General features: G+C 51.6%; 1 protein-coding gene across 1 annotated transcript; it reads left to right on the top strand.

The window, feature by feature from the left end:
- Window positions 1-1,011: 1,011 nt before the first annotated feature.
- LOC109742292 (uncharacterized) lies at window positions 1,012-4,511 on the top strand. Its single transcript, XM_020301385.4, has 2 exons — window positions 1,012-3,609; window positions 3,848-4,511. The coding sequence occupies exons 1-2, from the start codon at window positions 1,044-1,046 to the stop codon at window positions 4,273-4,275; spliced, it is 2,994 nt and encodes a 997-aa protein (XP_020156974.1). The 5' UTR covers window positions 1,012-1,043; the 3' UTR covers window positions 4,276-4,511.
- The last annotated feature ends 6,793 nt before the right edge of the window (window positions 4,512-11,304 follow it).

The raw sequence follows: 11,304 nt of genomic DNA, 5'->3' as shown, positions 1-11,304 counted from the left end.
AAACGTGATTCTCGAATTTTTCAAAAAATGAGCAGCTCCTGTAGCTCGTCCTCAATTTAGCATTTTCGGTGCTACAACCAATTTCATGTTTTGAAAGATACCACTGTAAATATCATACATAGAAAACCACCACAAGAAATGGTTAATCTGATATGTGCTACCGCGTCATGGTGGCATATATGATATCAAAGTATCCGGCATCCATGAAAAAAAGTACTATCCAGTAGTATTGGCAAGAGAACTTTCCGTAATCTGATATGACCCCTTTTTGCTGGGAACAACTGGTCTCGCCGATTAAAGGCCATCGGGAGGATTGGTGTTGTGGGGGGGGGGGGGGGGGGGGAGGGTAAATGGGTGAGGTAGAGGAGCCGGGGAAGAACGGGTGAGAAAGAGGAGTGACTCGTGGGGCGGCGTTCGCGACGGGTTGGGTTCATCCCGAATAAGTTTGTGGTGACGTGGCAACTTTCTGTGCTTTAAGATTTGTGCTGAAAAACCAATGGTATAGGAGGCGTTCGGGACGAGGAGCAGAAACACGGCATGTTTGGGAGTTATAAAATCCGTATATCAAAGTATCATGTGTCCTTGAAAAAAAGTATCCATGTAATATTGGCAAGCGAACTTTCCTTTAATCTGATAGATGACCCCTTTTTGCTACATAAACCGCTGAAATATCTTGTGATGATTGAAGATGCCAATTTTTTTTTTGTGATGATTCAAAGATTGTACCACAGTTGTCCAGCGACGATTGCCCCGGTGTTCTAGGTAAATTTGGAGCTTTGCCTTTTACCTTTTTTCTTTTCTTTTTGAAGCTCTTACCTTCTGACCAAAAACGAACTAAAGGAGGGGGAGCGAAAATGCTAGACCTAAAGGAGAACAATGGAAATCAGCATGCTCGCACGGTACCCTGAAACATGCTTCATTTTCCACCCAAGCAAAAAGCAGAAATGAAAAGGAAAGAAATTGAAACGGAAGATCTGCACACGCGCATATAATCCCACGCTGTCCGCTTGAACTCGAGCGCCACTCCAGCACAGCCCCCATCCATGGCACGCTCCATGGCCGCCACTCACACCTTTCTCCTCGCCGTCCTCCTCCTCCTCCTGGCCACCGCCACCCGCTCCACCGCCTCCGGCTCACCCACCTCCGCCGCCTCCCCGGAAGCCGCCGCCCTCCTCAACCTCTCCGTGGCGCTCGCCGATCCCTCGGGCTACCTTTCCGCGCACTGGACGCCGGCCACGCCGCTCTGCTCGTGGCCGCGCCTCTCCTGCGACGCCGCCGGCTCGCGCGTCATCTCCCTCGACCTCTCCGCCCTCAACCTCACTGGCCCCATCCCCGCCGCCGCCCTCTCCTCCGTCCCGCACCTCCGGTCCCTCAACCTCTCCAATAACCTCTTCAATTCCACCTTCCCCGACGGCCTCATCGCCAGCCTCACCGACATCCGCGTTCTCGACCTGTACAATAACAACCTCACCGGCCCGCTCCCTGCCGCGCTCCCCAATCTCACGAACCTTGTCCACCTCCACCTCGGCGGCAATTTCTTCTCCGGCAGCATTCCCACGTCGTACGGCCAATGGAGCCGCATCCGGTACCTGGCCCTCTCCGGCAATGAGCTCACCGGGGAGATACCGCCCGAGCTCGGCAACCTGTCGACGCTGAGGGAGCTGTACCTCGGGTACTTCAACAGCTTCACCGGCGGCATACCGCCTGAGCTCGGGAGGCTGCGGCAGCTCGTGCGGCTCGACATGGCGAGCTGCGGTATCTCCGGCAAGGTCCCGCCGGAGCTGGCGAACCTGACGGCGCTAGACACTCTGTTTCTACAGATTAACGCCCTCTCCGGCCGGCTGCCGTCGGAGATAGGCGCGATGGGCGCGCTGAAGTCGCTCGACCTGTCCAACAACCTGTTCGCCGGGGAGATCCCAGCGAGCTTCGCGGCCCTCAAGAACATGACGCTGCTGAACCTCTTTCGGAACCGCCTCGCCGGCGAGATTCCCGAATTTATCGGCGACCTGCCGAACCTCGAAGTGCTGCAGTTGTGGGAGAACAACTTCACCGGCGGAGTGCCGGCTCAGCTTGGTGTGGCGGCAACCAGGCTGAGGATTGTCGACGTGAGCACAAATAAGCTCACCGGCGTTCTGCCGACCGAGTTATGCGCCGGCGGTCGGCTGGAGACGTTCATCGCGCTTGGAAATTCGTTGTTTGGCGGCATTCCGGACGGGCTCGCCGGGTGCCCGTCATTGACGAGGATTCGACTGGGAGAGAATTATCTCAATGGGACGATTCCGGCCAAGCTGTTCACGTTGCAGAACCTGACACAGGTAGAGCTGCACAACAATTTGCTGTCCGGCGGGCTCCGGCTGGACGCCGGCGAGGTGTCGCCATCGATAGGGGAGCTGAGCCTGTATAACAACCGATTATCTGGCCCGGTGCCGGCGGGGATCGGTGGGCTCGTGGGGCTGCAGAAGCTTCTGTTGGCCGACAACAAGCTGTCCGGCGAGCTCCCGCCGGCTATTGGGAAGTTGCAGCAGCTTTCAAAGGTGGACATGTCTGGCAACCTGATATCCGGGGAGCTGCCGCCGGCGATCGCGGGTTGCAGGCTGCTCACTTTCCTCGACCTATCCGGCAACAAGCTCTCCGGCAGCATCCCGGCCGCGCTCGCCAGCCTACGGATCCTCAACTACCTCAACCTATCCAGCAACGCGCTCGACGGGGAGATCCCGCCTTCCATCGCCGGAATGCAGAGCCTAACAGCCGTCGATTTCTCGTACAACCGCCTGTCCGGCGAGGTCCCAGCCACCGGGCAGTTCGCCTACTTCAACTCCACCTCCTTCGCCGGCAACCCTGGTCTCTGCGGGGCCTTCCTGTCTCCGTGTGGCGGTCACGGCGTCGCCACGTCGGCCTTCGGGTCCCTCTCGTCGACCACGAAGCTTCTCCTGGTGCTCGGCCTCCTGGCGCTGTCCATCATCTTCGCCGTGGCGGCCGTGCTGAAGGCGCGGTCGCTGAAGCGGTCGGCGGAGGCGCGTGCGTGGCGGATCACGGCGTTCCAGCGCCTGGACTTCGCCGTGGACGACGTGCTGGACTGCCTCAAGGAGGAGAACGTGATCGGCAAGGGCGGGTCCGGGATCGTGTACAAGGGCGCGATGCCGGGCGGCGCGGTGGTGGCCGTGAAGCGGCTGTCCGCCATCGGGCGCTCCGGCTCGGCTCACGACGACTACGGCTTCTCCGCCGAGATACAGACGCTGGGGCGGATCCGGCACCGCCACATCGTGCGGCTGCTCGGCTTCGCGGCCAACCGCGAGACGAACCTGCTGGTGTACGAGTACATGCCCAACGGCAGCCTCGGCGAGGTGCTCCACGGCAAGAAGGGCGGCCACCTGCAGTGGGCGACGCGGTACAAGATCGCCGTGGAGGCGGCCAAGGGCCTCTGCTACCTGCACCACGACTGCTCGCCGCCGATACTGCACCGCGACGTCAAGTCCAACAACATCCTCCTCGACACCGACTTCGAGGCGCACGTCGCCGACTTCGGCCTCGCCAAGTTCCTCAACGGCAACGCCGGCGGCTCCGAGTGCATGTCCGCGATCGCCGGCTCCTATGGGTACATCGCTCCCGGTACGCATTACGGTCCTCCTCCGTTTTCAGTTTTCACAAAAATTTGGATGCAAATCATCGGGGAGTATTTTCAGTTTTAGTATGCTCTGATTGATTTTACTGTGCGGCACCAACTGTGCGGCACATGCCCTGGAACTGAAGCCAGCCTCTCATCACTTTGTCGTTTAAATGGATCATCTTTGGGAATTGTTGGCATGTGATCTTATGTGGCCGCATTCTCTGTTCTGTGCCTTTTCAGAGTACGCCTACACGCTGAAGGTGGACGAGAAGAGCGACGTGTACAGCTTCGGCGTTGTGCTGCTGGAGCTGGTCACCGGGCGCAAGCCGGTGGGGGAGTTCGGCGACGGCGTGGACATCGTGCAGTGGGTGCGGACGGCCACCGGGTCGAGCAAGGAAGGCGTGATGAAGATCGCCGACCCGCGCCTCTCGACGGTGCCCATCCAGGAGCTGACGCACGTCTTCTACGTCGCCATGCTCTGCGTCGCGGAGCAAAGCGTTGAGCGGCCCACGATGCGGGAGGTGGTGCAGATCCTGGCGGACATGCCGGGGGCGACGTCGATGACCGCCGGCACAACGCGGGTGGAGGCCACCGTGGAAGGAGAAGATGAGGAGCATCAGGACGGGCCACAGGAGTCCCCGGCGCAGCAGGATCTCCTCAGCATTTAGTGGCTGTACCTTTGTCGCGGCCCCTGTACCTTGTGGTGTACTCTTCGGAATGTGGTGGCGTGTCCGGATGCGTGTGCAGGAGGAGGCAGGCATGTGGTAGATTAGTGGTAGTGTATGATGATAATGCTGTGGATGAATTAGACCGGTGTAATCTCTGTTGTGGTAGTACTGTCTTGTACAAAGCAGTTAGTAGGCCTCGTCTCTCCAATTGGATCGAAGTGATTTTGTTTCTGAAATCACACGTAAATAGGAGGCCGGAGGCAGCCCGTGCACGCTTGGACGTCTGTGACTCTGTTTGCTCGAACGCGTGCTTGGGTGACATGCATGCACATCGCAGGCGCACTGGCGCGCCCACGTCAAGGCTTCGGGCAGGAGAGGACGCGCACGCTCGCTCGCTCCGGCCGGCCGTCGCTCTCCTGTAGCATGCATGGGTTGCGGCCAAGTGAAATTGGCGCGTGCACGTGAACCGTCATCTCATCTCGTCTCCACAGTGCAGTGCATGCCTGGTTTCACTCGCAGGCGTCAGACGCACCCGGGCCATGCTGCTGCTGGCATCTACGCGCTCGCACGGCACACTTGTGTCGGGTTAGAAAGATGTTAGCTGCACTGTGCTGGCCCGGCCTGGCCGCCGTGTCTCGGAGCGTGTCTTTTCTTGCACAAGGCACGGCGCTCGTTTCGCATGACTTTCCAGCAGCCTGCGCCACGCCGCAGAGCTCGCGAAACCGAGCCAGTCTGTGTAACACTGTAAAAACTGTCGGGGAGTCAGTATACTTACAAGGCAGGCAAGGGCTGAATCGACGGTGATGGAGTTAGCATGCAGCATTCTCTTGAGCGTGCCGTGCGTGTTAGTGGTGGTGGTACGGCGTGCCCCGGCCGCGAGTGATGGGCTTGGACTGAGCACGTAGTCGGTCGGAATCGGAACGGATCGGCGCTGCGAGCGCATGGAGGGGCAGCGACTGTGACCGCGAGTGCGCTCCTACTGTTGCTATCCTGCGAGGAGTTCAGGCGCGTGATGTTGCGTGTGTGGTCACTTGTCGCGCACAGGTCACACCTGAGTCGTACCGGCGACGAGGCCGCCGAGAGAATCTTCTCATTTTGTCGTGGAAATCCGAGCACTCCTCCCCTGGCCCCTTGTGCTTCGACACGACAGATTTTCTGCCGGTTTCCATCCTCCCAGCTTCCAACAGCGCGCTCTCTCCCTCCCCCTCTCTCTCTCAGAAAAAGGGCCCGGTACTAGGGAAAATGCATGTAATAGAACACATGATAAAAAATATTTTTCCCGCTAAAAAAATTATTTCTGAATTTCCAATAGCCACTGTTTTTTTTACATGCACTAAACTAAAAATGAAAACAAAATATTTTCTATGGAAGAATGAATTCAGGGATTTGGCATTACACAAAAGAAACAACCAAAATGAAACTTAAACTAAAAATGAGTTGTGTACAACTACACCTTTAATTGCAGAACGTCGTGATCACAACTACAGTGAGCAAAATCATGAATAGAAAAAAAAATCCATACTTCAAAATAGTAATTTAAAGTTCTATCTACTCATGTTTTTTTGCTGGGACTATGTAACGATGTTTACCTTGATTTAATTTCTATCTCCTGACTCGGTGCAAATTTGCAGGAATGTGAGCCATACACGGCAGAAGGAGCACTTCCAGAAGAAGTTTAAGTGAATAACATGTATGGATGAAGAAACTCATTGTTAAACTACAAAAATCACAAAACGAATTTCAAATTAAATCTCCTATAAAAATACATTATGTATGGTTTGCAGATGACCCACTCACAAAATATGAAAGAACACATATACAAGGTTTATGGAATAAATATCTACAATGTCTCATCTACAAAGTGACAACTTTGATACAAACAAACCATTGTATATGGAACTACTACAAAGCATACTGATATCGTGGGTAATTTTTGGTTACAAACTTACAATGCAAAAACAGAAGATAGAAGAAAAATCAAATACATTTGTTTTTGCGGATTGGCGTTGAAGATGCCCTTAGACTCAAGAAGTTAATATTACCGGAGTTTTCACCGCAAAGTAGAAAAAATGCGGATTGTGTGTACTGCATACGCGGCATCCGAAGCAATCAAGCGCGTGTACATACTTTCATACCTGCACCGCTGCTTGTATGACATGCGTATATATGGATGATACTGTACGTTAGAAAATGCGAATTGTGCGTACTGCATACACGGCATCCGAAGCAATCAAGCGTCTGTACATACTTCCATGCATGCACCGCTGCTTGTACGACATGCGTATATATGGATGATAGTGTACGTGCATCAGATGGGTACCGTTGAGAATCGTGATTATTTAGAAATGATAGGATAGACTACGATTTGTTCTAGCTTGTTTTATATTTTATAATATGATCATGTATTTCTATATATACATCCATGAAGCTCAAACAATACAATATCATCGCTTCCACCAATCTCTCTCTATCCCTTCTAACTGATACAATCTTGAATTCCTCGTCCATCATTGTATATAACAATGCATGCTACATTTTTTTCCAGAATTCGTGTAACAATGAGAGATCTATCAAAGCATCTACGACGGGACCCCTCAAAACTCCTCTAAAAAATATGACCTCCAACCGCAAAAAAGAAAAAAAAATGTTCCATACGAACGCCTCAAAACGGTCTCAAACGCTCGGACTGATCGGTACCCTTCATATCCAGCATAAATCTGGGTCGGATATTGGGTGGCCCGGGCACAACAGGTGTGTCCGTCACATCGGAGCCGGTCCAAACTGGCCCATCCGACCCCACATATATTCGCCTACCTTCGCTTTTCGGACCAAACCCTAGCCACTCTCCTCCAGTCCATTCTATTTCCCAAGCTACCGTCCGGCGATCTCCGACCTTCTCCGGCATGGCGGAAAGCGAATCTGACTCCGACCAGTCAGGATCCGTTGACTGGGGTGTCGTCCCGTGCAGGATGAAGGAGGCTATGCCCATCCGCATTGCCCTCCGGCGCTCCCGAGGACTGCGCCTCACCGACAGCGGGATCGGTCCGGCGTGAATCCATTGCATCAGCGCAACAGGCGCTCGGTTCCGTCGGGGCTGGATCCTCACGGTCCCATAGCCTTCCCATCTCCGGTCCACCGGAGTATGAGTGCTACAAGGACGTGTGTGCCCGCCATGGGAAGGAGAGGATAATGGTAGCTGAGGCACGCCTTGATGCCGACATGGAGGCGACAGATGCGGCTATGCTAGCTGCCACAGAGGAGGAGGTCATCCGTGCCCACATCCTAAAGAAGCGGTAGCGAAGGCACACGCACGCCCTCGGCCGAGAGAAAAATTGGGCGCTTCGTGCCATGCCTGGACCCCCCCCCCAAGGAGGAGGAGGACATCGATACGCTACTCAGCTCCGGCGACGAACAGATCCGACTATATCCATTTTTCGTTTTGAGCGCTACTTTTGCGAGAAGGATGGCAAGGCCGCCAAAACGGCAAGGGCAACTGCGGATGATCTTCTCCATAGCTAGTATGTAAATAGAACATGCCAAATATTGGTAGTACGATGACATGTCTTGATGTATTAGTCGGTTATTGCATTGTTTATGTTTACGTTGCATGTCGTTGTATAAATTTAAGGTTTGCTAACTGAGGTGTCCAGTTATATGAAGAAAGATTTGAGGTGTGACTGATCGGTGCATGCGGAAGTGTCTGGACACGTTCGTGGATGTTTAGGTGTCCTAATTAGCAAGTTGCGGCCGTAGACGCTCTCAGTGAGCGCATACTCACTCCATCAAGTTGTGGTCGTAGATGCTCTCAGTGCATACTTAGGGAATCTTCAATGGTAACCCACAAATTTTCCTCCGCATCCATATGTAGACAGAGGGACGAGTCCGTGGACACGGATACGGGAGGACGTCATCTGACTGTAGTCTGTATATGTCCACCAGCAAATTGAAATTCAAATGTACGTTGATCCACACAACGCGTCGGATCACATCTCCAATCACAACCAAAAAGAGGCAAATATGTTTAATTTTTACATGCCTGAATCCAAAAGAATACACTACAAAAAAATACACTTCCGTGATGATACATGTTTGTCACAGTAGGTCGCGTTTTCTGTCATGCATGTACATCCATGACAAATTTATGACAGAATCAAGATAGTCATACCTGTGCTGTCATACAAGTGTTCCATGACATTGCCAAAATAATCATCACGGAAGTGTGCACTTCCATGACGATAAATCGCGCGTCACAGAAGTGCTTTCGTCAAGGGTGACCGACATGTGGCATCCACCGTAACGGAATGCCGTTAAGCTATCGGGTCGGGTTTTGGATCCGATAACCCGTTAACAGCCCCAACCAATGGGGATTTTCCACGTGTAAAATCATCATTGGCTGGAGGAAACACGTGTCGGCTCACCGTTGGGACAGATGTCATCCGCTCTTTGGACCGAAGGCGCCTATGATACGGCAACACGTGGCACGGCCCAACAGAGGCCCATTCCTGTGAAAAGGCCGGCCCGTTTGACTTGGTCAAAAGGTGGCGGGCCGGCCCACGGAAAGCCTGTTAACGGCCTGTTCGCATATAGCCCATTTACAGCCCGCTAACCCAGGGCCCGTTATGCCCTATCCGAATTAGGCCCAGTAGCGTCATCTGGGCCGTCCAATATGATTCAGCCCGTTTTAACTTCCGGCCCATGTGTGGCCCATGACTTCTTTCGGCCCATATGAGGACCTTTGTAACTCTTGGCCCATTAACGGCCCATGGTGAAACTGGCCCGTAATGAACAATGTATCACTTTATACCCATTAACGGCCCGTTATTTCATTGGGCCGTTTCCAGCCCAAGTTATCTTTCGGCCTTCTCAGGGCCCATTGATTCTTGGGCTCATTTGCAGCATTCGGTTACATACGGCCCGTTACTGTCATTTTCTGCTTGTGGGCAAAATTCAGCCCGTCGTTACAGTCGGCCCGTTTGCGGACCATTAATACATTGGGCCGTTTTCATGTCAAAAAAAACCCGTTGGGCTGTTTTCATAGAGTTATCAAATACGGCCTATTAACGGCCCGTTATGGTCCATGAATAGTACGGCCCATGATTGGTGAAATGATGATACGCCCCGTAGAAGGCCCATGGATCCTACGGCCCGTATGAGGCCCATGGATAGTATGGCCCCTAGAAGGCCCATGGATCGTACGGCCCATAGAAGGCCCATGGACCCTACGGCCCGTAGAAGGCCCATGGACCCTAAGGCCCGTATAGAAGGCCGATGGATCCTACGGCCGGACGAAGGCCCATGGATCATACGACCTGCAGGAGGCCCATGGTTACAACAGTCCGTGTGTTGCCATGATTATTTTGGCCTAGTTACCAAAAATAGGCTATTGTGGCCACTAGAAAAAAACAGAAAAAGAACTGCAGTGACTACAAGCAAACAACTAAATAAGACAATAAGGAAATAAATAAGCAAGCAATTAACGCTAGCCTATTACCGCTATTACACATATTACATCCACTGGGCATCAAAGTTCGCCACCAGTGCAAATATAGGGAACAAAGCAGCACATTACATACACTGGCCGTCAAAATTGGCCACCAGTGCAAATAAACACGGCAGCAAAACAAGAGCATAACTGAAACAACTTCAGAAGAGCTCAAGAAACGTTATCCTGGGTATCCACCATGTTGGCAATAAGCTTAGCAAGCTGATTAGCTTTGTCCTGTTTGGTGCTAAAATCCTCCAACGCTTGCTGTTGCACTAGAAAGTATGCATCTGAATGCTCCAGGGACTTCCGCAGTCCTTCCGCTTCTTGTCGCAGCACAGCTGATCGATGTCTTTCAGCTTGTAGTTGAGACTCAAGAAACCGAACTGATTCAGACAGTGAGTTTGAATAGCTTGTGCAAGCGCTAGTGGCCAGTAACTCGAACACTAAACCAAGACATGACTTTGGGGTTGTCTCGCTGTCTTCAAGATAGTCTTCCTTAGCTGTTTTATCAGCTTTGTTGGAGACCAACAAGGATGTGTCACTATCCTGAACCTTATCTGCATTACTTCCTTTAGCATTGCTTAATAAGGCACTCTTCCCCAATATTCTGTCAGCATTCTAAAAGAAGAAACAAGCAGACACAACACAAGTTTAGCATGTACTAGTATATGAAACTCATTTCGGTGAACCAGTTCATTAGTAAGGTGGACAGGATTAAACTACCAAGTCTTCTATTGCCAAGTACTAGTACATAATAAAAGCATCAAACAAACATATATCTATGTCCTATGGTCACTGCATTGTCTTGCCAAATCAAAATAGAGACACGGTTCAAATCATATCAGTTCAAGACAAAGCAGCAGTGAAAGAATACAAAGCGTGAGAAACTACACGACACAACAAGATTTCAGATGGGTACCACGGGTCTACATGTACAACAACACTATTGGCTCTGTTGTGATGCTAGTAATGTGCATGATATGAAAGTCAACTGTATACACAATTGAAATTGAAATCAACAGAGTTATTGATAAGAGCAAACCTGTTAAAGAAACATGCGTGAACATACCTGCTGTGCCATTGGAGTTTTGATTGGATCCTTCAATTTAAAAATAAGTTTGTATGAGTAAATACAGTGATACAAGAGCAAAGCAATCATAGTTAAAAAAGGCGCGCCTAAGCGAGCGCTTAAGAGCGCCTAGGCTCTAGGCGTTGGCAAAACGCATTGCGCATAACTACGCATAATCTATGCATAACTGCGCATAAGCATGCGCTTTGGTCAGTAAAGCGCAAGACGGTGGCAAAACGCACAATTAACGCCTAGCGCTTTTTTGAACTATGATAGCAATGGAATCTTAAATTAGAACAGTTGTTCTTCAGGTTTAGGCACTTGTTCTACATGAACAGAGTACAGTAAGACGCAAGAATATAATACTTAAAAATAGAAAATGAGCTCATAGACCTTACCACATTCTTGGTTCGGGACCAGTACAGAACAAGGCGTTCCCAGTCATCGTCCAATAAATGTGTCTCAGGAGAACGTA

Source organism: Aegilops tauschii, chromosome 4 (assembly GCF_002575655.3).
Source record: "Aegilops tauschii subsp. strangulata cultivar AL8/78 chromosome 4, Aet v6.0, whole genome shotgun sequence".
NCBI classification, from domain to species: domain Eukaryota; kingdom Viridiplantae; phylum Streptophyta; class Magnoliopsida; order Poales; family Poaceae; genus Aegilops; species Aegilops tauschii.
This window is presented reverse-complemented; position numbering and strand designations above follow the sequence as displayed.